This window comes from Carica papaya, chromosome 6 (genome assembly GCF_054855325.1).
Source record: "Carica papaya isolate Zhongbai chromosome 6, ASM5485532v1, whole genome shotgun sequence".
Taxonomy (NCBI): Eukaryota; Viridiplantae; Streptophyta; class Magnoliopsida; order Brassicales; family Caricaceae; genus Carica; species Carica papaya.
The window spans coordinates 31,463,382-31,490,766 of record NC_142314.1 but is presented as its reverse complement, the minus strand read 5'-3'; the positions used below and the strand labels follow the sequence as shown (position 1 = coordinate 31,490,766).

The window sequence follows — 27,385 nt, the reverse complement described above, 5'->3', positions numbered from 1 at the left end:
TGACTATTTAATTGTAAGGTATTTTAATTTTATTGTTAACTATTGGCTACTTAATTATAAAACGTATATCTACTAAGTGTCATATTACTTGTATTATTATTTTCCACATATATAATTCTTGTTGTCTTCGGAAAGATAAGGAAAAAATATGATAACCTATTTACTAATATTTTCGGTTTTTAAATAGTAGAAAATTTTATGTTGTAAATTTTGAATAATTATAAAGATAAAGATGAAAAATCAATTGGTTCATAATTATCATAAAATTTGAATGTGATGAAAATAGATAAATATATTCTTAAGCATAAGATATTATATAATTGGTTATATAAAAAATATATTCTCTTTAACTACAAAGAGTGATGAATTTGACTGGGTAAGAAAATAAACTAATACATTTGCCCATTGGGTCAGTTGATATTTTTCTATCTCCATAAAATGTGTGTGTGTATGTATATAATTGGCATTTACTGCAAGGCGGATTAATCAAAGCACAATGGCTTAAAAAGGGTCGCCGCAACTTGATTGGATGCGAATAATTTCTTCCATTTATAACCCTCTTAACTTTCTTAGTACCAATCAAGTCCTGCTATTTCCGTGTATTTTTATGCATTTACCCTTTTTTATTAAAAAAATTATTAAATTTATAAGTATTTTTATGCATATATTTATTTATGAAATTTCATACATATAACACATTCATAAAATAGTTATATTGAATTTATTCTTGTTTTCTTTATTTAAATTAATAAAATATATAAATTTCAAGAATAAAAAAATTGTATGTATAAATTCAGAAAATAAAAAAAATGGAGGGCAGTTACGGAATTAAAAAAAAACGAAGAGCTGTGTGCCCCTTTACTGCCATTTCTTCTTTCCTCTCACTTCATTAACGCTCTGTCTCTCTGTATCAGGCTTCGCTCTCTCGCGCTCTACCCTTCACTCTCTCTCTCTCTCTCTCTCTCTCTCTCTCTCTCTCTGGATCTCTCCTATGGCTTCCTGTTATGTTAATGCATCCATTTCAGGTATGAGTCGCCATATGCAGTTGTATGTATGCATATATTCGTATATGATTGTGTTCGACTATCTTCAACGTATATTGCAAAATTTAGAATACATGTTTCACACCTGTATCTATTTTTCTACAAATTAAGATTTCTGAAGTGCTTGTGAGACTTGTTTGATATATCGGTAGACGCCTGAACATCGTAACCAGGGGGAAACAAGAAAAAGAATGAAAATCTTATTGAGATGGGAGATTCGTACCTTTTTCCCCCTTTTTTGTAGTTTGTAGAGTTATTTATTTGCGGATAGTTGGATGTAGATGAGTTTATGTTCAATTTTACTTGGAAATGGATCTTTGAAGAACGATTCATGTAAATATTTTGCAATATTCTCATGTTAAAATGTAACGTTCTGATGAGAATCTATATAGGACGGAGATCAGAAGTTGAGTTGGACTTGGACTTTATGGGATCGATTGTGGGTGGAAGATATCTTAATTGATAACAAATTATCTGGGGCGGCAATTTCCTATCGAGTTTCTTTTTTCTTTTTCCTGGAAATTCTCAGCGGTGGCAGCTTTTTTTTTTTTTTGAAAGATTATTTGCGACTATCTAATAACATATAATATGAGCTTACAAAAGAAAAAAAAAAACAATAGGGTTCTGTAATTACTGGGGTTATAGAAAGCCATATCTCACGTGCTACTGCCCTCCCTTGTACAATAATTATAATCGCGAAAGTATTTTTTTTTTCCTATGCGTATCTTGTGAGCTCTATCAATTTATTGAAAGATGATATCTAGTTTATGTGTGTGCACTTAGAAAGCTAGTAGCTTACTCAATTGTTACTGGTCTTATTAATAAATGAAAACTGGAGGTTGGCATCATATATGTGTTTGGACTCTTCTACATTTTACTTTTTCAGTTTCTTATACTTGAGGTCTTCCTATTTCATTCAATAGCTTATGCCGAGATATGTATCCTCATTCTATATCCTACGAGCCTTTGAGTGCAGGTGGATCTCATCTAAAGCCACATGAACTTGCTTCTAAGAAGTCTGTTTCACTTGGCAAGATACAACAGCTAAATGTTCAAAGGAAATCAAACCTAGTGGCAATCAACCGCAAATTTTCTGTTTCTGCTGAGTACCGGTAAACTACATCTGTCTCCTTTTTTTTGGTGATTATGATGGTCACTAGTAACTGGTCCACTTGCATTCAGGATTTCTATGTATCATGCTCAAACTGATACATTGGTATCAGTTGTTAAGTCTTCCTCGTTTTCAGCCATTCTCAATATATTTTTGCTTTTCTTGCCCTCAGAAAATAACACAGGATAATTTGAGTGATATAACTTTTCACTTCGTATTAATTTATCATTATTGGCATTCTGAGCATGTTGACTATGTAGCGAACTTTCTTAAGTTGGTCCATACACCTGCTGCCATGTAAAATCTTTTCTGTTTGCATTCTTGGATTTATATACTTCAATAATAGACTTACTTGCTTATGGTCTTGAAGGATTCACAATGTTTATTTGGCTTGCGAGTAATTTAAACCGAAAAGGTTTTCATCCATATTAAGGAAGAATGAGAAATTCTCGAGGTGACTATGTAGATATTTAGTTGATACTTTACTCATTTGCATATGATTTTGGCATTTCTCGTGAGATATCATTATTAGTATAAGTCTGTACACTTCTCTTCATTTATTATGTTGTATTTTAGGGAGAGTGGCGGGGGAGGGGAATAATCTGTGTATATGGAACTTTGTTTATGCTACCCTAAATCTGGAAAGAAAGAAATAGAAACAAATACAATAAATATATGAGATAGATACAGGTCATACAAAGAATTCGGGGTTGCCATTGGAATCTTTTATACACTTTACTTAGAAGAGCTATTACATTGTTTAATCAATAGTAGAGACTCTCAGCTTCTTTCCTTGAAATTCTTGAGTTTTGTTTTTATGGTAATTGAATTTCTGTAAACAATAATGTCTTTTGTTTTCATAAGAGACATCATATGTGCTCAGCCACAATCCATTGGTCCTCAATTCTTCAAAAACATCATTAGTCCAAAAAAAATTATATGCAAGTTCTTATATTTATTTTTTTCTCAAAAAGGAAAAGGTCATACAGTTACTTTCATGTTGGATTGCAAAATTTATATATATGTGTGTATATGTATATTCTTACTGAACAATTGTTAATGATTCTATACTTTTTTTTAGCACATTTGTTATTATCCTCTTTATTTTCTCTATTTACTGACTTTGACAAAATTTTAAGTTCTACATCCTTTTTTTTGTTGATGATGAACATTTATAGAAGTAAGATATTAAATTTTCGTAAAGCATATGTGCTACATTTATTTTTGTTATGCAACTTCACTGACTGATTGATATCTTCTGCAACACCAAGTATTTAGCAATTTGAATTTATTCTCATAAATCTATTTTGTTGCTGTTCCTGGTAAGTGGAATCTCTTTTTTTTTTTTTTTGCTTAATTTATTGATCACCTGCATTGCACATATCCTAATATTTACTATTACAAGTTCGTAGAAGAATGATAATTGTTGTAGAAAAAGTTTGTGTTGAACACTGTCTTACTTTAGTATTCTTTCATTCTTTCCGCTGTTGATTTTTCCAGCTCTGTTGTTGCATTGTAACTTTCTTACATTGATCTTATCTGCTTAAGATTTAATTGTAAATTATGTAACTGGAGAATTGGTTTTCTTGGTCTTTTTCCAAGAAATTGGGGTTAGGAAGATGAATTTCTTTTGAAGCATTATCTTTGGGGTGAATGTTTGCATGTCGCTAGCTGCTGAAAGTATTTTTGTGTTATCATCAGCTACATCTTTGCGTGGAGATTGTTTATTTAGTTCTAAAATAGCATTAAACATTGCATGGTTTGAGATGGCTTGATGGCCCAAAAGTATATATGAGAAGTCGAGAATTTTGATATGACAAGTCTATGAATTGAAATCAGCAATATTTTAAGATTTTTGTGTAAGACTATTGCAGCATATGTAAGTTTATTCTGAATATGCAGGATGACATCAACAAATTGTTTCTGTAAATGCTCATAAGAGCATTGTAATCTATCTGTTCCTTCCTTTGGCCCTTCTGATACAAGAAAGAACTCTATTAGCTTTAGGGTTATATACTGCATTGAATGCCATCAAGTTAAGCTATTATTTTTACTGTCATTGTTTGTTTAAATAGCGTTACTTTTTTTGTTTTTGTTTTCCCATCAGCCGTCTTCAAACAAGATTGCTAATACTATTGCTGTTGTTTCATACGATATACTCTGATGAGGCTCTCCTTTGTTTTTCACTTGTTGATGAATCCAGTGATGGGAATAGAGGTGGAGGAAGTGATTTTGTTGCTGGTTTCCTTCTTGGTGGTGCTGTGTTTGGGACACTGGCTTATATATTTGCTCCACAGGTGATTCTATATCTCATATCCTGTTTTGATGCATAAGGTCTTGAAAGACCTGAAAGCCTGGTTAGATGCTATTTACAAAATCAGGCTGGTTAAGGACCAACCAATAGAGCAGGTTTACTAATGAAGAAAGCAGGTTATATGTTCTGTGGAATGTCTGCAAAGTTACTGAAATTATATATTGTTATAGTGCTCATTATAGATTGTTTTGCTTGAGGTGTTATCTTGTTATGTTGTACCGGGAGAAGATTCAACTTTGTTATGCTTTCCAATAAACTATTATCTGTTTGCTATGCAGCAGGAGTAACTATCACATTCCATTTACTGACATTGGATTATCCCAAACTTCCTGTGAATAAATGTATAAGTTTCTCAAAAGAGCATGTTTTAATTTTATTGCATTTGATAATATCCTACCCATTTATGCAGAATTTTTAAACATAAAAATTTTCACTATACGACTTTATGGTTGCTTCATTTTGTTAAAAACAATTCATTTGTTTTTTTATTAGGATAATTTTATACCGGTTTGCTTTTTTCAAAACTCATGACTTGTATACATTACCTATTATGGAGGATGCTATCTCTGCTTGTTTTACTCTCTCTACTTTGTGTTAGAAATTGTAGTTCCTGGCTTATCTTTGATTGTTGTGGATGGATTTTAGATAAGAAGATCCTTGTTAAATGAAGATGAATATGGATTTCGGAAGGCCAAGCGTCCAATATATTATGATGAAGGGTTAGAGGTAATTTTATTTTGAGGAAAAAATGCATGCTACATTCTCTCCTTTAACTTATAGAAATTATTATTAGTTTTTCAATTATGCGTGTTAATTTGGAAAATCTCCTGTTTCCTGAGAAAGCAGAAAACCAGGCAGACCCTGAATGCAAAAATCAGCCAACTCAACTCAGCCATTGACAATGTATCTTCCCGTTTGAGAGGTGGAGGCAATAATGCACCTACTGTACCTGTTGAAACTGACCCGGAAGTGGAGGCTACCATGTGAGATTTGTTTCAGTTGCTTCGTTTTTATAGGCACTGTTTTCAGAAGTGGATGGATACTTCATCATTTTTTTTTATTGGAGCTTTTTGGTTGGTTAATCCCCCAAGTTTTCACTATAATACATAGCCTAGTTTGAAGCTTTTGAATATTGGATAATAAGTAGATGTTTGGCAATAGATCAGGACTATTTTATCTCTGTTTTCTCAACCTCATTTATTTTTTCTTTTCATGCTTCATCTTTGTTGTTTTTATTTTTCTTTTTTGGAGATTAGGAGTTTAGGTTCAGGAGTTTCATACTTCCATAATCTCTTTTTTTCGTTTTTCATATTCTCGTCTAAAAATTTTATTCATAGGCTAGTCTATATATTGTCTACTATAAATTTTATTGATAAAATTTTATTACGTTAAGAATCATGGTACCAAACAGTCAACAGGATCAAAATAAGAAATACAATTAAATAGGAAAGAATAGATCCAGAGTAAAAGCAGTCCTAAGGATAGAATAGTGAAGAAGTCCTATTTCTATGAAAATGCAGTTCCTAATTCTACTTGCTGGCACATCTTCTATTTACCTATTGAGATCCTTGGCAAAAAAGTAAAGAGCAATGTGATCTTCATTCGCACCACTTTCATGAAACTGTGCCGGCCATGTGCTCAAGCGAGGTACCTCATTCAAGGGAACTCTTCCAGGAAATTTGTTAACCGCTTCAGGAACTCTAGGTGATGCTAAAGTTGATAGATATGCTTGAATTCCACCATATAAATCCGGGGGTTTGCCACCTCTATGCACCTCAAAAAGTCCCCTGATGCAAACAATAGAAGCTTAAGTGAAATGCTTTTGAACATGTGGCATACAGCCAGCTATCAAGCAGAAAAGAACCAGAAAAGGATCAGGAAAACAAAAAATGCAATATGCTCCATTAACAGAAAACAGATTTACAAGAAGAATGAAAGGAATCTTACTGCCAGATGAATTCATGCTCTGGTATGGCTGAGATATTTAAAATAAGAAGTATGGCTGCCAAAGAATTACTGGACCAGTCCCTTATAGTCTGTTTTGCAACAGAGGGAACATTACTATCCGAGTCCCCTAATGTGGGAGCAAACCCTGTCTCACTGGAAGGAGCAGCAAGCTGCTTCTCATTATTTGTAGCTTGTTTGTATGAATCAGAACTAAAACTCCCCTGTACTTCGTGTGCTCCTTCAGCAGGACTCGAATTTTTCAGTTTATTTGAAACTGGTAAATGACCTTGAGCATCCATGCCAGGTACAGAAAAACCATCTGACCGATCAAGTCCGTTCTTTCCAAATCCAGGTATATTGCGCACCACCTTCATTGCAGCTTTCACCTTATTACCTTTGTTCATCTCCTCTCTAGAATTTCTTGCTGCAGATATGTACACTGTCAGTTGGGCAATTATCTACAGTATGACCTACTTCTTTACATTTTTGACAAGGTAAACCTTTTGATCCAGAAATAATAGGATGCCTTAAGTGACTGTGGTAGCCCCATCCCTAGTTTTTTCAGCCTGATTTGTTGACTCCTGCAGCCGAGGTAACCCATCATCTGGGTTTCCATTAAAATTGCTGGAAGGTCTCATAACAGTCCAAGAGGAAGCCAAAGAAGGTTCGTCGCTAGGGCTAATCTGGTTGAACTTTTTCTCGGACCCATCGGTAGCACCAACTGCAAAGAAAACAGTTTTATCAGCTTCTTGAAGACCAAACCACATGTATTGGAAAAAGAATATCCTTTTTTTTTTTTTTCCTATTGAGTCGTCTTCTACAATGCTAATGCTCACTATTCTTCATAATATGGAAGGATAAATTTTCCACATAGATTACTTCAATCAAAGGGCTATATGAATATGATTTAATACAACTTTATAATTGCTACTCCCTTTTTTTTCATTAATCATTCCAATTGTGTTTGTTGATTCATTGTACTAACAACTGGTTTTGACATTTTCAAAGTTGTATTTGATATATACTTATATTTTCATAATTTCTTTAGGTAGAATGTTGATATTTTTCTTTCTTTACAAGATATTATGAGTTTAAATTATATTATTCGTATTTGTGTTTCTTTCTTATGAAGTTTATTTTTCATTAATTACATATTTCCGTAACAATTAATTATCTAACAACTATTTATAACTATTAGTATACTTAAACTTGATTTTTGTTAATATTCTAAACTTAACTTTTAAGTTTATTTTCCCTCAAATTTCTCTCTCTACATACATAGTCCTGTTTCTCTATGGGACAAAAAGATATGACATTTGTTTAAAAGAGAGGAGGTTGTTTGGATTAAGAGAAAAAGATTTAAGTTCTCCTCTATTCTTACAAAACACATCTTTCGAATCTCAAATATATATATATACACACACACACACACATGAAGTGTGAGTTGTATATCATCAATTAGGTTTACTTTCTATAACATTTTAGTTGGTAAATGAAAGTGTATGCCATAATTTTTCTATCTATCATTGCATGCTTTGTTTGATGGGTGAATAGAAAATAATGAGTCAAGCTAATACTTTAAGTTATTCTTTTTCTAAATCTGCATGCTTTTAAAAATTCATAATTATTTATACATACAGCGGTAACGGTTGTAACAGGAGCTGAATATGCAATAGCAATCTGCGGACACATACCTAAACAGAAACTAAATTTTCACCACGACCCATGTAACAAGCTACACCAAGTAAGAAGTGTAGAGCAATTAGTTCATAAGGACCGTTATTGTATAACTATTCATCAACGGATGCCGCTTTCATAAAGTAGAGATTCAGAAATAGGTTCACGAATACCATCAATATCTACTGGAGGAACAACAATGAATGCGATAGTAAATACAGAAGTTGCGGTCAATAAAGTAGGGATCATCAAACACCAAACCATCCAATGTAAAGACGGTTTTCAGTGCTGGTTATCCATTTGCAGAAGCGACCCCATAGGCTTTTGTTTTCGCGTCTTGATCATAACATAATCAAATCTCATAATGAGAAGAAAACATAATTAATATTATGATAATATTGGCATATAAGTGAACTTTATGCCTTGTAAAGAGAAAATAATAATCATTTAATTAATGAAGATTTCATATGCTTCTCTTTTACTAATTGTTTAAAAGCATTATTAATAATTGAATAACATATGAATTATTATTTAAATTAATTAAAAAGTATCAGAAAATATATATTTTTTTAAAAAATTAAACTAACTTCAAAAAGTAAAATATACAGACAAAACTCAATTACTAGAAACTGCTGCTTTCTTGCAAACTTTCCCGTTTGCTTCCTCCCCAAGGTTGTCTGCTTGATACTTGACAAACTGAAAAACCTAGAATCTTCTTGAGGGGATTTTAGACATTTCACGTTCTGAATTTGTGTTTGGCTATCAGCCCTCCACGTCTCTCCTCCATGCATCTATTTATCAACAACCCTAAACCTCCATAAGTTAATTCCCCCCCAAATCTCTTTTCCTCTCGGTGACTGTAACCTCTGTGCAAATCAAAATTAAGTCAGGAATTAACATGGCGAAGAAGGAAATGAAGGTGGTGAAGGGGTTAGATATCAAAAGATACATGGGACGGTGGTACGAAATAGCTTCGTTTCCGTCGAGGTTTCAGCCCAAAGATGGAGTCAATACCAGAGCTACATACACCTTGAACGACGATGGAACGGTGCATGTTTTGAACGAGACATGGAGTGGCGGCAAGAGAGGGTATATAGAAGGGACTGCGTATAAGGCTGATCCTAACAGCGATGAAGCCAAGCTTAAAGTTAGGTTTTATATTCCGCCTTTCTTGCCGATCATTCCTGTTACTGGAGATTATTGGGTGTTGTATATTGATGATGATTATCGGTACGCTCTGATTGGCCAGCCCGCGAGAAAGTATCTCTGGGTAATGTGAACTTTTCAGATGATGATTTGATTAATTGATGCAATGATTGCTTATAAACGTGTGTGTATTATATATATATATATATATATTGTTTGGTGTAGATATTGTGCAGGGAGACGCATATGGATGAGGAGATATATAATCAGCTGGTGCAGAGGGCGACAGATGAGGGATATGATGTGAGCAAACTTCACAAGACACCACAGAGTGATCCGCCACCGGAGGGAGATGAAGGGCCGAAGGACACCAAGGGTATTTGGTGGATTAAATCGATTTTTGGTAAATAAAAACCAGTGCTCATGATTTTTGGTATATATATACATATATATATATATATATATAGTTGGTACTGTATTATGTTTTCGGTATATTTGAATGTGTTATTATTGTGATCATCAACAGAAAGGCTTATGGGTCTTTCTAATGGGAATTTCTTCTCGTCTTCTTTATTTTTTTTTGTTCTTCTTCTTTTAATAATATTTCTGGGTAAGCAGAAGCTGGTTTAATTCGATTTTGTTGTTATTGGTTTCCAACTCCATACTTGAATTTAAGTAGTTCACTCACTTGTAAATATTTCTTCTGAAAAATAGTAAGGCTCTGTTAGAATCGTAGAGGTAAAGACGGTGTTCATCGCTTAAAAAAAAAATAGGAAAATTAATTTGGGTTTGAAATTTTTAAGCGTTTCGATGGAAGATTGAATTGAATTAATTTGTTTCTGTTCCAAATCGATTTCAAAAAGATTGTTATTAACTAAAGGATTGAACCTAATTGGTCGGTCATACACATTAAGCAATTAAATTTTTGCTAAGCTTTTGGATAGTTGAACAGACTCGTAATTAAAATTGTAAGTGATGTTAAATACTAATTAACGAGGTTAATCAGGTCTAAATTAGAGCAGTATGAAATTTTAAATTCGCGAAAACATTAAAATTATATACTCGGAACATTATCCGATACTGTTTCCTTTTTTCTCTAGTTAAAATGTGGGTTAGAATCTGAGACACTATATATGTATAAAATTTTAATTTTTTATTTATAAATATATTTATATTTATATTATTAAAAAGAATTAGTATATGATATTAATAAATATATTTTTAAAATTTTAATATAAATATAAATATAAGTATAGTGAAATAACTTGCTTTAGCTGCTAGGTATTCTGTGCAAACAAAATATGTATCATCCTCTGTGGGGGAAATCAGGCTTTCCACCATGATGTATTAGTTCTGATCTGATTACTTGAAAATTACCATAATATTTAGAAACATAAATTATATAATATTTTTTGCACCAAATATATAAACTATTTGGTTACTAATCGTAATGATTACAAATCCACTAAATCGTGTAATTCGATCATATCTCAAATCAAAATTAACTTAAATATATTTAAAAGAGTATATACAAATATATGTTAAACAAACAATACTTACATATATATTTAAAGACACGAAACTAAACTGGCCAGAAGTATTACGTAGATTGATTATGATAATAAATTATTTTCCCAACATCTAATGTTCTCTCTTTTAAATCAGAAAACTCATTCCGAACAAACAATTGAATATAGGTAAGCAAAGCTTACAGTATGGCACAGCACTGGTTGGTTTTCTTGGCCTGCTTGTAGAACATCTGCTTCAACCACCAAAAATAGATCATTACTCATTCCACTAGGTATGCCACAGTTTATAAGAGGTCACCCAATTATCTGATACCAATTTCTTAAAAACATAATGCAATACAAAAATTGTGCACTTTCAGTAAAAAGAGCATAAAAAGGACATTGTGGAAATCTTAGAAGAGCATGCCATTAACATAGACAGAGCAGGAACTAAGTGAAGACACCAGAAAATCACTTGGGAATTATATAATTCCATTTACAGTAACAAATAACCAAAATCAGTGACAAATAAGAATCCAACAAGTCCCACAAATTAATTGATGAGATATCCTCAGCAGCAGTTTCCATATATTGTGAAGCGTAAGGGAAATTATGAATTGATGATATACAGCATTTATTGACCAACAACAAAAGTTCAGGAACAAGAATAATATCTAGAGAAAATACTTGAGATGTGATGAGAGGCAGGCATTGTTTGAGATTTGGAAGTATGGGATTTACTTACAGATCTGAGCATATATAATGAAAAAATGGTACAGAACCTGTTAACAGTTCATTTACCTGTGATGCTGCACTCAAATCCGAACTCTTCTCAACTAGACTATCCAGCTTCTCACCTCGAGCGAGAACACTATCAATAGTTTTATGCTGCACCAAAAGAACCACATATAATAAAGCACTCAAATGCAAAAGTTCATCCCACAATTCATCTTTGAGTGGCTCATCAAAAAGGTTAACCTCAGAGGCTATGAGCAATATAACAAAGTATGGCAAGGAAAGAAAAACAAGAGCAAAAAGAAGATGCGCACTTTACATTACAGCTAACTAAAACTTAACACTGAACACGTTGCAATACAAGACCATAATCACTTCGGCACATTTCAGCCATCTCCATTGTGATGATTAAAAAGGGAGAACCAGCTTTTCACATCCTTAATTTTTACAACATAATCACCATACTACTGCTATAAAGTGTAAACGATAATCATTAAGATCTGGAGTAAACTCTATGTAAGTACATATCAGATAATTGTCCTGCAGTTGAGCTTGACGGATACCTCTATCCAATATTACAAAAATTCTAGAAAGCTAAGGACCAGACATCACCAACTCATCACCCATTTTTATTCAGCTCACAGCAGTGAATCTTTATTATTCGTCCGCCAACAACAGATACCTTCATTAATCTTGCTCTATTCTTCCAAAGACCTTCTTTACTTTGTCTCCAGTTCCAAATACTTTTATATTCAAATTGATATACTAAAATATCAGAAAAGACAAGTTCTTATTTTCATGAAATTCTGTCTTCTGTTAAATCACTCATAGGATGTCCATGCATAAACAAGCAAAGGGAAAGGATAGTGTTCTTTGATAGCATAAAGGGAAAAACTAGTATAGTCAACAAAGTGAACCATCAATGCAGAAAAATTTAAATGCTTTGAAGATAAAGGAAAAAAAAATCACTGTAGCTACACACGTACAAGAATGATTTTTGTTTCATCCAATTCTCTTTGAATTTTCAGTAGCTTGTCCGCCTCTGCAGGGTCCTGAATATTTGAAAAATGAACAAAAACTTTAAGTTTACCATGTTAGAGAGTTCAAACACTAAAAGAAATTACTAAAAGACTTATCCAAACAAGTGATTAAGCAATTGTACTCATTTTTTCATGACGGTATGAACTATTGTTTAGAATTAAAACTACCCAACCAGGAAGACAATATATAAACCTGAAATTTGACCAGAGCTTCATTCAAATATGGCCATTGTTGAGTGCTATCTGCTCGAGCAGCTTTCCATGAATCACCAAAATTCTTCTGATACTCATCTAGCACCTGCCAAGCATTAGACCTCAAAATTTATCCATGAAAGCAATACACATAGAGATATGAGATAATTTGAGCACGTCCACATGAAAAATGAATTTTGTTTTGAAATAAAAACATGAAAATGATAAGCCCCTAAAAGCCCATGAAACTCCTAAAGCAAACATTTCGTGCATTAACCAACAGAATAATTGCAATAATTGGGAAGTTACCATGAAAGATTACCCCACACAGGCCAGCTTGTAGTATTGCAGCATGCAGATATGAGTATTTCGAGAAAAAAACATATATTGATGCTAGGATGACAAAAAAATAATAACAATAAAACACCTAAACACAAGCTGAACTTCTCATCTAAGCTCTTCATTTTAATGTGCATATCTGAATGCTTCTCCTTTTCATTAATAGAGGTAAGGGCAGGAGCTACTAGCATGGTTTCTTCCCATGGATGAATGCAACTATGCAGCAAAATATTCAGTTCGTACCACAAAGTTTTCTTTTAGATTGAGCCCATCAACATTGCAGCAAATTGCAAGTGGTCTAGAAACACTCCAAGCAGGATCCGACTTCAAGAAAGGCCCATAGTCAATGTCTTGATTGTCGAACCCAAAACCTCCTACTTGAAATATTGGTTGCATATCACTTGACTATCACGTTATTGGTGAGAAAATCTGAGTGCTTGGAGTGAGGTCTGTTATTTCTTTTGTGTAAAACTATATCTATTGTTATTTATTTTATTATTATTTTTTAAAGGAAACAATATCTACTGTTTGACATGGAAACAATTTACTAGTTGTTAAAAATGTCCTCTTGACAATCAAGATTGCATGACAACTTAAAAAGGTGATTTCTGTTTTAACTGCATGTCCTATATGACATAGGAAAGATTGACAATGTGCCTGCATTTTGAGTCGGTATGTACTCTTTCTACAGTAAATTATTAAGAGAGGTTATATTAAAAGATTTATTAACAGAAGTGCACATCACAGACATCCAATAAAAATAGACATTTTTATGATGCTTGCAACAAATACCTTTTTACTAAAACTACTACAATTTATTCACACATGAAGAATGCCATACTATAATGAGTGAGAAAGTTCGAGGATATGTAAAGAGAAATCAAAAGTATTAGCAACCAATCACTATGTATGTCCTCTCAACAGGTGAAAGAAGATACTGATATCAATGGAAGAATTAAAACACTGTATATCATGTGAAAGTTTCTTTGTGCAACATTTCATCACAAAGAAATAAGGCAAAAAAAAAGTTTCAATAATACCTGGTTAAGAAGAGAAAATGCACTTCGAACTGGGTAATGATCATCCATAAATCCCACGGCACAAAGGCCATTCCTATTATAAGAATGCACCTTATACTCTACACAACCCAAAAATACCAGACTCAATTCTTTATTTCAATAGAACAGCACAATTATCATTACCAAGACCACAAAACCCAGAGAAAAGGAATATAGCTTGAAAATAATATATATATATATATATTATAAACAAAATGCAAATCCCAATAAGAAAAACATAAATAAACATTCAATCAAACTCAGGACATAATAATTTGTGCAAGACATCAAAAAACAACTACCTTATGGGCGTAGCATATAATCTGGAAAAAAAAAATACTAACAAGAGATCAGATATGAGAAAATGTTGAACCTTCGTGCTGGACAGATTGACGCTGGCTGGGTGGGGTCCGCTTGGCAACAGTTCGACCCACGAAGACAATGAATTCCTTGACAGTGGAGCGCTGGAAGTACCCATAATGTGAGACATCTGATGCATTTGCCAGGATTATTGAATCTGATCCATCCTGGTTGGACTTCAACACCAGCAATGCTGTTATCTTCATTTCTCTCTCCCTCTCTCTCTCTGTCTATAAAATTATATATTACAATAAAAAAAATTAAAAAGTTCTTTTGATTTCTTTTTCTCTCTGATGAATTCTCTAATCCCTCTCCTGGCTATTTACTGTCAACAGTCTTTGTTGGTGTTGTAGCATCCACAGTGAGATAGCTATGTATTTATCTGTAATTTGAAAAAAAAAAAAAACAATTAACAAAAACACAAAGTTACCACTAACCTGGTTCACGGTGACTCTAGAATACCAGTTTATAGCAGTTCAATTAGAATTTTGGGTAAAGGAAATTAAACACATGATAGCTAACTGAATAGGACATTCAAATACTGTAACTACTTTGCTTGTGTTTTGTGTACACTCATCATTAATTGGGTTGAAATCCATGAAGAAAATAAGAAAAGTACTATCAAAAGAAAGAAAATTAATGTTTACAGGCAAATAATTTTGGAAATATTAACTACATCCAAATGAAAAAAAAAGGAATGAGAAATCTAATGGAGAAATACTGCTAATGCCTCCAACTTTGAATACAGTTATAACAATACTTTTATTATTGAAGATGAGCGAAGGTATGCGTTAGAAAACCAATTCACAAATATGTAACAAATAATTAACAGGAGAAAAACAAAAGACTCAAACTTAATTGAAAAAATCCATAGATATGCCCATGAACCAATCTTCTCGACAGGTGTTACGTACGACTTCACATGAAATCCATTTGTATGGCTAGGATCCAACCAACTTGTATCCATATGCAACCAGTATATGGAAAACTGTGTTAAAAGACTCTTCCTTAGTCAATCACAAAATGACCTAGAGTAGCAAACCTCTTAAATAAGATTTTACAACTAAAATCAAGATACCAGGACTTCACTGTCAAGTCAAACACTCGCATAGACATGCAAACAAGCTATTATCAAAAGGGTCATGAATAGATATTATATTACTCACATGTAAGTTGCAGAGTATAGAACAAATCATATCAAACCTCAAAATCTATGTGAAAATTAACTTACCAATTCAAACTAACCAGCCCAAGTTATTATAAACCACATTAAAGGTAGCTTATAGATTTTCTTGCAGCACAGGCTTATTCAGTTAGTATCAGCAAACAGAAAGCGAACCCCACAATTCTAATCGGAATATATTTATCAAAGAGCTCAAGAATGTTTCAAACCCTTGCTAAGAGCAAATTGGACTACCTTAAAGATATACAAGACGAATACAAACTACTGCCAAGAAACCAAGTCAGACTAATGATAAACATGATTGATCTTTTTAATTAGCTAAGAAATAAATATAATCAGCAAGGAAAATAATAAAGTTAAATATCCACATTTAAAAAAAAAAAACCAAAATTAGTAACACATTCAAACAGGAATCACTTAGACGCTTTCAAAAAGAAAACTATTTACTTTTAGACCATCTCCAAATACAGCAGAATCGAGAAGTCGACAAATTAGGCCCCAACGGCATCAAGCAAAACCAGCGGTCTAATATAGAAACAGATCAAGCAAAAGAGAGACTAATCCAAAGATGCTAAACAGATATTCAACAATTAAACGTATGGAAACCTTAAATATATACGGATTTCGTTCAAATGGATAAACATAACCACCACAACAACACCAATAATTAAACTTCTTCGGAATTGAAGGGAGTAGAAAGCGAAGAGGAAAGCATAATTCTACCTTGACAAGAGTTGATGAAGAACATTTGAAGTAAGGAAGAAAAATAGAATTGACCTTCAGATTATATTAGTTGAAATCGGTTGGGGTGTCAATAGAAGCGATGAAGGTCTCTGCAGATAAGAAATGCGCTACGGAAGCTGAGCGTTTGAATCAGAGCGTGGAGACGGGAAGCAGTGGATGCGAGATGAAGGAGACAGAAATCCTCGGCGGAGAGAGGGAGGGAAGCGGAAGCGGAAGCGGAGGAAGGGAGGAGGATGATGTTATAAGCGTAAAAGAAAGGCTAGATTTCTCTTTTTGACCAAACACCAACTTAGTAAATAATAAGCAGATGTATATATACTACTTTATATAATAATAAGGATTAGTTTATATAAACCAAAAATATATACAAGTAAATTACTAGATTATATTTTTACATTTAAAATATTTAAATAAATATTTACAAGATTACTACGTTATTATTCTAATCCATGCTTTCAAACGATTTATATCATCTTCGTTAAATTTTATAATCGTGTTATAATGCAATCAACATCGCACAACTCTAAGAAAAATAATCGTTGCCCGTTAATCGTTATAAGACAAACATCAAATCAAGACTATCGGAATATAATCGTGTTACAATGCAATCAACATTGCACAACTCTAAGAAAAATAATCGTTGCCCGTTAATCATTACAAGACAAACATCAAACCAAGACTATCAGAATAATGCTAGAAGTAGAGACTTAGAGGATTATTGACGGTGGAATTACGAAAAAAGCAAGAATCAAATATGATTTATGATCCAAAAGTAATCAAACAAACAGGAAATGATAAAGAAAAGAATGAGGAAAAGAGAGAGAAGAAAGCTGGAGAGGAAAAAGACACTAGATTTCATTGAAAGAGTTGAACATTGCAAGCCTTACATATATATATATATATATGATATGTTTATAATTGACTAATAAAATACAATCAACTTAAATACCATAATACTTTTATAAGAGAGTTAATAACTCTAATTCGAGTTCTATATTTATCTCTGTCTCAAAAAAAAAAAAAAAAAAATCACAAACTATGTTACTATAATTCAAATAAATTAAAATAACGTAAAATTTATACAAATCCTTACGTAATTAGGAGAATATCTAAATTGTATTAAGATAATAAAAGAATTAAAGTAATAATTTTTTTTAGAATCATGTGAATTATACTTTTATCAGAATTATATTATACATTCTATACATAAATAATAATAAGGTATGAATTTTATAAATGAAGTTTACATAAATTGTGATTTGTTTCAAACCATGAAAATTTTAATTCAATAGAAATTCACATAAGCATTAAAAATAATACAAATCGTAAAATTTTTAAATTAATTCTAGTTGAAAATGGAGTATGACAAATAGGGTAACAATGAATTGTACGGAGTCAGATACATGAATATTTTGGCTCAATTTATATGAGCATTGTCAGGATTGATTTCGACTCAAAACTTGAATGTAACTTACTTTTCGATTTGAGTTTGGTTTATTAAAAGAGATACTATGTAGATGGCTAAAAAAACTTGACAAAAAGAGGACTTCGTCAAGTTTGAATAAGCTTGAAACGAACTTGGTTGGAAGACATTTAAGGAATCAAGATTCCATCTCTTACCAGAATCTAGTTTGATGATAAAAACATTACTTGGCTTATTCAAGCTATTTGATAAAGTATTACACTCTAATAGAGTTTCAAATATATCCTACCACGAAAACATGTGTTTGTGAATATATAAAAAGAAGGTTTTTGGATATATTTCAAACATAATAATATCTTCTTTATAAAACTAATGGGAATTCAAAAAACCTTTAGGAGAAAAAATTTTACTTTTCTCAAATTCTTGGAAGGCAGCTAAATAAGTGGGCATTTGAGGTAGTTATAGACTATGCTATGAATTTCAAAAAATTTATTAAGTTAAAATGATTTTAGTCAAAAATTCGTTGGTATTTGGTAGAAATAGCCGTAAAAAGTATTATCATTTTAAAAAAAGTAGATGTTTGTTTGGTGAAAATAACTTTTGAGATTTCAAGTACAAATTCGTATTAAAAGCCAAAATCATTTCTTAAAAATTGCCAATTATAACTTTATGTTTAAACCTATCAAAAGAAAATTTTGTCTTTAGATTTTAGTAAAAACACTTTTTATTTTATCTATTTTGTTACAAAATATTTTTCAAATGGAAAAATAAAGACAAAATGGAGGGTAAATTTAATTTTGTTCTTAGGCAAAAAATGGAGATAAAAATACAAAGTAATTATCATAAATGATAATGGTGCATAAAAAAAAAACAACCATGTAGAGGGAATCAATGATACAAAGAATAACTACGTGTTTGAGAGGTACTGGCTAAAAGATTTGGGAAAGGAATTTTCTACCAATCTCTTTCAAGATGAGATCATATTTCATTTGTCTTGCTCGAGCAAATTTGACAATGAACAACATACAATTGCATTTCTTTATACTCGAATGAGCATAATGTTTTGAAGAAGTAAGAGTAAATACAAAGAGTCGTCTAACTTGTGGACAATATCAATTAAATAAAATCAAATTTTAATAAGAACCTTAACACAGTTGGAAAGCTTCAATAACTCAAATCCTTTGGTTATATCCTCCAGTAAGATCTCATGACTCAAAAGTTCATCTAATGGTATTTCCTGTAAAATATCATTATTTAATAAGTAATAGTAATGAAATGTATTGACGATATGCAAAGACATATAAAATTAATAAAATTAAAACTTTAAATTAACTTCCATTTATATAAACAAACCTTATTTATGCATTTATCAAGTAAAATGGGAAGATCAGATTTGATGCCGAGTCCTCCAAAAAGAGACCCTTTTAAAGTTTTACCAGATACAAAGGATTCGAAGCTTATATTCATATTTGTATCAATTCCTGTTCCTATTAATATTGTTCTTCCTACTCCCTGATCACAATCATACAAAGTTAAATATGTTACAAGCATCTCAATTTCATAAAATTATAAGTATATAAATATTTTCAAATTCGTGATATATGGTTCCATTATTATTTTCAAGAACCATACGTACATTTATGAATATGTGATATAAATATATATATAATGAACATTTAAAATACTTACAGGTTTTGTAGCCTCTATTGCTTGAGTGACCAAAGAGGCAACCCCAGTGCATTGGAAGCTACAGTCAACACCAATTCCACCAGTTAATTCCTTAACTAAATCTGAAATTGATTTACCTGATTCATCTGGGTTAATGAAGTGTGTCATTCCAAAAACTTGTCCCTTCTCTTTCTTCATAGGATTCTTGTCTACACCAATTATTGTAGTTGCACCTTGCATTTTAGCCCCTTGTATTTCCTGCAATTGCAAACTCTGCAACATTAATTTCTAGAACTTGTATTAGTTTCAATATCTTTCATATCTTTGACAACGAAAAAGAAAAAGACAAAGGATAATATAGAAAAACCTCTTCGACTTTTCTATTTATAGTTTTAACATTCTAAGCAACATGAAATTTGAATAAATCAAATAGTATTATTATTATCAAAAAAATATTATGAAATATTTTATAAAATAGAAAGAATCTAATAGAATAAATTTATAATATATATATTTTAACAAATGCTCTTAAAAACTTCGTTCTTCCCTTATTTTCCTATAATGGTAAATTTCCAAGAAAGTTAAACTAAATATTTTAAAAAACAATGAGTAGTTTTATACAAGGTGCATGATGCAATTTAATAATACGTGAAGTGTAAGAATTTTTTTTAATAATAATAGAAATACTTTAGATCTAGCTATAACTATACCCAAATTATCTTTATAAGAATTTAAAAAAAAAAAGATTGCTTATATATACCCCTAATCCAACAGCACCAAGGCCTATTACAACTATGCTTGAACCTCTTTCAATGTTACCATCCTTCCAAGCTGCACCATACCCAGTTGAAAATCCACAGGAGAGAAAACTAGCATGAGAAAGAGGAATATCTGGACTGATCTTGATGGCATAGTTGACATTTATAAGCATATACTCAGTCCATGTGGAGCATGAAAATGAATGGAATAAATTTTGGCCTTCAATCGACATTCTTGAAGTTCCATCGAGCATTAAACCGGTTAAGGGTGTTGGATACTGTAGGCAAAAGTTGGATTTTCTTGAACTGCAATTCTCACACTTTTGGCATTCTCCAATATATGATGGAATCACTAAGTCTCCTTCTTTTAGTTCTGTCACATCTTCCCCGACGCTCTCTACTACCCTGTAATTTTTGTTTTTTTTTTTTCATAATTATAATTATTGATTAGTTATACCACATATGAGGTTTTATTAGTTTGTAAACGGGCTATGTCTGATTGAAAATAAAAGTAAAAAAAAAAAAATATATATATATAGATTGAAGAATGGAGCATTCTCCATATTATACGCGTATCAGAAATAGACTGAAACTTTTTTACACATGTTTTAATCAAATAATATATTATATATATATATATATATATACATATAGGTAAACTATATTTTCTCTTTCCTCCATTAGACCACTGCAAGACTTATATATAAAGAAAGGTCAGATAACGAAAAGAGAGAGAAGAAAAAGAGGGGAAAGTGAGAAGCAAAAGCTTATGAAATAAAGAAAAAAGAGAAAGAGAAGTGAGAATAGATAGAAAGTTTTTATGGCTATAGAGGGAGAAAGAGAGGTGAAGAAGTGACGCAGAACCCCCAAGTATCCAATTAGTATTAAAACTTAAATTTAAACAAATCTTCTCTATTTAACTCATAATTAATTTATAATTGAAAATAAAATGATCGGATGGAAGAAAAGAAAAATGAATTGATTAAGACACCACATGAAAACTTTGATAAATTAAAACTAATTCTTGATGCAATAAGAAGATTAAATGATCTCACAAATTATAAAGTGACCCTCTGATTGGAATTATTTGTCAATAGTATAACAAAGAAAAGTAAACATAATAGAGTCTTACGTAGGGGATGTCACACTAATTCCAAACTCTAAAAGAATATAAAATAATAATTTCTTACATCTAATCTAATCTTAAGGCTAAACTTCAATCATAATAGAAAAAAAATAATTAATCTATGTGGATTAATAAATCCTATATAGCACTAAATTCCATTCAGCCTAATTAATCAAATGTTGAGACCTAATTAAAAATAATCCTATGTGGCATAAGGTCTCTAATTACACATAAGAAAAATAATAAATAAATCTAACTTAATTCTTAACTAATAAAAATGTGCCAACACATTAATGAAGCACATGCATGGCACATGACTACATCATTATCTAATTGGACTTCATTCTTCATGAATTTGAGCTTGGAAATTCGGCTTAATGATTTGTAGAAGATTAGTGAGTTGTTTCTCCATGTGGCTTAATGAATTCGATTCACTTCTTTTATGACTCTCCAAATCTGACATAAACCTTTCTTCTTCGTTGATCCATTCTTAAACATCAGCTTGAAAGGCTTGTTCGAGTCTCTTAACTCATGATCTAGTGAGTGGTCTAATTTGCATAATGACATTTGACCCATGTAGCCCATGTGCATCTTGAGTTGTGTTCACATCGTGACTTATGTTAACACTATGCATTTTGTTCACACTATGTTTTGGGTTTATATTATGCTCATCTCTTTGCACACATGTTTTATATATTTCGTGTCTTGATCTCCATCACGAAGAGAGAGTTGTTGTAGGCCATGGAAAAAGGAAGCATGCATTGGTGCAACATGACAACATGCAGTTGTATAGTTGTGTGCGACTTTGTGGTTATTGTTACATCAAGAAGACCAGCCCGAATTTCAACTAAAAACCCCAAGTATCTCTAAGTTGGCAGTATGAAAAAGGTGAGAAATAAAAGTCTGTTGCACTCCCATAAGACTAGGACTAATTTTATCTTTATGTTATCCTTGATTTTGAATTATTTTATCTTTAGAATAGTTATTTTCATGCCATTAGTCGTTGAGCTTCCTGAATAGTAGGAACAGCTACTGTAAAATTTCTATTTAAAGTCTCCGCAGTTAAGAAATAAAAGATATATCAATTTATTGAAATAATAGGTCATTCTAGCTAAAAAAATAGAAACTTACTTCTCAATTCTTTTTGGTTCTAACTGGAACCGTAACATTTGATAACAGAGGCATATCCAACAAAGAAAGAATTGAAAACTTAGAAGCCAGTGTAGGAGGACTCTAGGATAGCTTCAGCCGAATGGAGCTGGGGATTGTTGACAAACTTCGTCAAATGGAGGATACCCTTAAACGGATAACATATACTCTGTTAGCAAACAGTGAGGGGTTTAACAGTAACACTCTAAGTCAAATCGATATACCACGACCCAACCGCGATGAGAGAACTAAAAGGAATGACGGGGGCCGCCAGCCCTTCTTCTCTAAATTCTCGAAGTTGGAATTCCCCACATTTTCAGGTGATGAACCGACCGAATGGCTTAGCCATGTCGAACAATTCTTCAACCACCAAGACATTTCCAATGAATAAAAGGTGCAACTTGCTTCTTTCCACCTAGAGGGCGAAGCCAACCAGTAATGGCAATGGCTTCGTCGGGCTTATAGAAAAGAGAGGAGGATGGTGACATGGGTAGGTTTTGAAGAAGAAATCTGGTCTAACTTAGTTTTCAAATCAAGACAAGAAAATAAACATCCTAACTATATATATACATACAAATATACATATAGATGTAAATAACTATATTTTATGATTAATTTTATTTTTTTCATGTAAATTAAAATGATTAAGGTAGTTACATATCTTTGTGTTGAGTGTTTCATGGATTGAAAATATCATTATTCTTTGCATAAGATAACTCTGAGACGTTTTCAATTTTTTTTTTTTCTAAAACTACTCCTAATTTTAAATTTGGCTATTGGTTGATGATGTTCAATTGTAATGCATTAGTTTCTAAGTTTTCTTTCATTTGGAGTCCTAAATGCTATAATTAAGTAGCATATATTTTCATTTGAGAAGCTTTATTTGCGCATGATGTGTGGTAGTCATATGACTATTTGCCCTCCTTGCTCGGTTAAGATGTATTTCGTGATATTTAAGTTACGATGATCTTGTTTTCCTAATATGTCAAAAATACACGCACCATAATTTGGCTAGTTAATCTCTTGAAAGGGCCTTTTCCATGCTTGGATGTTAGCCCAGTAAAATATGATCTAGCTTAAGAACTTATTGGAGTAAAGAAGTGTTAAGAGAAGGACCATTATTCTCGAATTTATAAGTCGTGAACTAAATGTAATTATGGTTAATTTACTTCTTTTCAATATTTGTTTTGAATATGTTTATCTATTATAAAATTTAAAAGAGAGAATTCAAGACTAGCTTTTTGGATGCTAATTTTTATAAAAATTTGTTCTCATTGTCAAAAATACATTATTTTAATTTATTTATAATTGAATTGTGAAATATGCATTATATAATACCACTTCTAATAAAATTTTGAAAATTTTAAGTACAAGTAGTTAAGATAGTTGATATATATTAGTTGGAACTCAACCATCTTTGACTTTTCGTAGAAAATTCTATAATATGAAGAAGAAAAAATTTGATGTTTGTTTCTTTTATGTTCTATAATTTAATAGAACTATAGTTAGGGTTTTGGTTATTACTAAATATTTCTCTATGTGTTTCTTTAATCCTAAAGAATTTAGGGTATCATTTTGGGTTTGTGATTCTTTTTATTTTGGAGAAGAGAAAAATAATAAATTGTTTCATTTAAAAAAATAAGTGCATAAGACTATTAATCATTTTTTCTTTGTAGATGAGACGTATAGAACAAAAGAGAACCATCATGCCAAATGTAAAAAAGCACTATGTTGTATTTATAAAATGAACTAGATGGACGGGGATACTTTCTCTAGAAAGTTAAAATCTTAATTGAAAGGACTCATGGGTGAACAAGACGAGATGAGACCAAGATGGTTTGAATTTCGTGGACATTCGTAGCCTTTATATTTGTGAAGGACCTTTCACTTACCCTGTAAGCGAATGAGTGATAGATATAATCAAGGTCTTTGGGAATAAAGGAAATCACTCGTGAGAGAAGAATCAATGTCTTTAAAGGATAACAATGAGACTCTTTAAAGGACAACAATGAGACTAACGAGCTTTTTTTTTATTAAAAAAAAAGAGAGAAAAATATTTTTAGATAATAAACTATTTCATAGGAGAGTGAGATAGGGAAAGGAGATAGAAAGTCAAGAATATGGAAGGAAAAGAAGGAGAAAGTATTAAGGAATAAATTGATTTTTTTTTTGAAAAAGAATTTAACGGGGTTAGTGATTTAAAAAAATTCGAATAGTTTGATTGTTGTTTAAAAATTAAACAAAATATTTAGAAGTTTTATATATTATTATTATAAAAAATAAACTTAATTAACAAATATTAATTTTTGCAGGTGATACATAAAAATGAATTAAGCAGCTGGAGATAGAAGAGATCAATGGAGCTTACCCGACACCTTCGTGCCCGAGAACTCGAGGAAACAGATCAGGCTGGTTAATTAATTACATATATATAAACAACAAATTAGTTAATCAAATATATACAATCAATACTGTTAAATTAATATATATATATATATATATATAGATATAGATATACTCATATGCATATATATACATGTGTACTCACATCTGGAAATCCTTCGATGAATAAAAGATCAGTATGACAGATACTTGCATACAGCATCTTAACTCGAACTTCCTTGGATTTTGGTGGCTCCACTTTTATTTCTTCTACCTTTATTAAATCTCCCCCTCTTCTTCCCCAACATACCACCGCTGCCCAAAACAAACAAGATATCATACACACACACACACAAAACATATACATATATTACACGTATCCATGATGAGATACAATGGAGATTACCTTTGCATGTGATCACCTCTGAAGTCGTACTGCTGCTCTTCAACATCTTAACTAGGCGCTTCGCAAGATCCAACTAGTTATGTATAGATATAGAATGATGAATTTGCTACGTGTATATATCCATATAGCCTCAGAACCCAACTACTTACGTAATAACAGTAAACGGAATTGCTATATATGTATAGAGGCTTAAATAATAAAATGACCCTTATACTATTTGTATTTAAGCTCTTAATTTTTTTATATATACAAATTTTTGTATTTTTAAAATATTTCTAAATAAACACTTAAAATTAATAAAAATTAATTCAATTTTTTGACCCTTATACTATTTGCTACCTGTTTATGATATTGATATCCTCTACATCATTACAAATTTTTTTTCACTTGACAAATATATATATATATATATATATATATAAAATAGAAGAAGAGAACTTAGCAGAAAAAATAGGTTTTGTGATATGAAGCTCACGTAATAAATAAACTGGATATGAGTTGACTCATCAACCATCTGGTTTGTCCATGTGATACTGCATAGGATCTTGATCCATCTGCTAATGTGATGCGTTTTTTTTAAGGGATATAATAATAATATTATTTATTTTTATATAGTTTTTTGTTATTAATTTATTTAAACATAATAATGTGAGACTGTGTTAACAATAAATAAAACATGCTATAAATTCAGAATTTAAAATTGACAAATTTTTTTTTTTGAAATTCACTTTGACGAACTTACCTGATAATCAAAATATTTTACATTAGCTCTCGCATATATATTTTTTCATTGAAATACGCACTTGAAATTTAAAAGTTAATTTACATTAGCTCTTAAAAATTAACACTAGTAATATTATGGTTACGCAGTAAACAATGCATTCATGTGAAAATGACATTAAAAAGAGTTTTAAAACTTTTAGGGACATATATAAGGCACTATTGAATATTTCAAAACTCATAGAAAGTAATAACTAAAGTCCCAACCGAAGAAATCATATGATCAACCTTCACAAAGTACCTCCGTGGGAAATCTAAGTTTAGATTCATCAGCAACCTTCATAGAAGAAGTCATATTGCTAATACTACGATGCACACAACTCACAATGGACTACTTTGACTTATTTGTTTATTAGGCATACTCGAAGAAACATTATCGAACTAATTAACTTGATTAACATAAACAATGTTTTGAACTTTTTGTTTCTGTTTATAGCTTGGAGGAAAAACATGAAGTTTCTAAACTTGTCCATTGTACGCTTATGAAATGGCAATAGATACTATTACGACTTACCTTTTCTTTGGTATTTATTCCACCCCTCTTCCCCCCTTCACCTATCTATTTTTTTCTATATCTCTATATGAAACCAACACTAAGCTCACAGGTTTAATAGCAATATTTCTTTGTCTCTCCTCTTGAAAGACTAAAAAAAATATCTTGTTAATTAAAGGTAGATGGTCTAGGAGTGATAGCTATCCTCAAATATATTCCCATAAAAAAATGACATGATTTACTCCACCTAAGCATAGATATTAATTTCATTTACTCTCCGACAATTATGTCTCCATAATTATAGACTGCTTGAAATTATTCATTTATTCCCATAATACTTTTAATTTTGTGAGGTATGCACTTATAGTGCTTTGCCTCTGGACATGATTTAGCAATTTTTGCCTTAATTAGTAGATGCGATGAATATTACTCTATGAGAAATGATCTTTAAGATCACTTCATATATCAATTGCCAATTCAGAAAAAGAATACTTGTTGAGATATCCTTTGGTGTCGAATTGGATATGTAAAGGCCCAATACTCAATAAAAAAAAAATTATTGAATTGATAAAACAATAGTAAAAGGAGTTATTGGTTGAGGGTTTATATTCCTTGCATAGTAAATCAAGTTGTCCAATAGAGTTATGAGAATGTCCCTTTAAGGAAGTTCAAATAATGGAATAAATAAAAATATAACTAAAAACTTATAGGGTTAATATCCGCTGGACAACTCTAATGGAATGCGGGATACAGCTTTTATTCGCAACTTTCTTGCCATTTAGAATATGAATCTTGATTTTCTT

The 27,385-nt window shown here is 31.5% G+C and overlaps 5 protein-coding genes across 5 annotated transcripts; 2 read left to right on the top strand and 3 right to left on the bottom strand.

Annotated features, from left to right (window-relative positions):
- Window positions 1–871: 871 nt before the first annotated feature.
- LOC110816003 (Low-density receptor-like protein) lies at window positions 872–5,648 on the top strand. Its single transcript, XM_022044002.2, has 5 exons — window positions 872–1,025; window positions 2,020–2,155; window positions 4,358–4,451; window positions 5,114–5,194; window positions 5,315–5,648. Exons 1-5 carry the CDS (start codon window positions 992–994, stop codon window positions 5,453–5,455), a joined length of 486 nt encoding a protein of 161 aa, XP_021899694.1. The 5' UTR covers window positions 872–991; the 3' UTR covers window positions 5,456–5,648.
- Window positions 5,649–5,818: 170 nt separating this feature from the next.
- On the bottom strand, window positions 5,819–7,274 carry LOC110816004 (protein PARALOG OF AIPP2-like). The gene is made up of 3 exons (XM_088222065.1): window positions 6,916–7,274; window positions 6,416–6,839; window positions 5,819–6,255 (listed from the first exon to the last, which is right to left on the bottom strand). The coding sequence occupies exons 2-3, from the start codon at window positions 6,817–6,819 to the stop codon at window positions 6,021–6,023; spliced, it is 639 nt and encodes a 212-aa protein (XP_088078191.1). The 5' UTR covers window positions 6,820–6,839; window positions 6,916–7,274; the 3' UTR covers window positions 5,819–6,020.
- A 1,629-nt stretch (window positions 7,275–8,903) lies between these two features.
- TIL (temperature-induced lipocalin) lies at window positions 8,904–9,873 on the top strand. Its single transcript, XM_022044019.2, has 2 exons — window positions 8,904–9,362; window positions 9,464–9,873. Exons 1-2 carry the CDS (start codon window positions 8,991–8,993, stop codon window positions 9,647–9,649), a joined length of 558 nt encoding a protein of 185 aa, XP_021899711.2. The 5' UTR covers window positions 8,904–8,990; the 3' UTR covers window positions 9,650–9,873.
- An 855-nt stretch (window positions 9,874–10,728) lies between these two features.
- Window positions 10,729–16,697, bottom strand: LOC110816055 (VAMP-like protein YKT61). The gene is made up of 7 exons (XM_088222876.1): window positions 16,377–16,697; window positions 14,484–14,852; window positions 14,093–14,190; window positions 12,715–12,819; window positions 12,468–12,533; window positions 11,548–11,634; window positions 10,729–10,997 (listed from the first exon to the last, which is right to left on the bottom strand). The coding sequence occupies exons 2-7, from the start codon at window positions 14,674–14,676 to the stop codon at window positions 10,947–10,949; spliced, it is 600 nt and encodes a 199-aa protein (XP_088079002.1). The 5' UTR covers window positions 14,677–14,852; window positions 16,377–16,697; the 3' UTR covers window positions 10,729–10,946.
- A 2,060-nt stretch (window positions 16,698–18,757) lies between these two features.
- On the bottom strand, window positions 18,758–25,404 carry LOC148253527 (8-hydroxygeraniol oxidoreductase-like). Its single transcript, XM_088222751.1, has 7 exons — window positions 25,310–25,404; window positions 25,058–25,218; window positions 24,890–24,930; window positions 20,249–20,651; window positions 19,510–19,746; window positions 19,174–19,332; window positions 18,758–19,057 (listed from the first exon to the last, which is right to left on the bottom strand). Exons 1-7 carry the CDS (start codon window positions 25,353–25,355, stop codon window positions 18,947–18,949), a joined length of 1,158 nt encoding a protein of 385 aa, XP_088078877.1. The 5' UTR covers window positions 25,356–25,404; the 3' UTR covers window positions 18,758–18,946.
- Window positions 25,405–27,385: the final 1,981 nt, after the last annotated feature.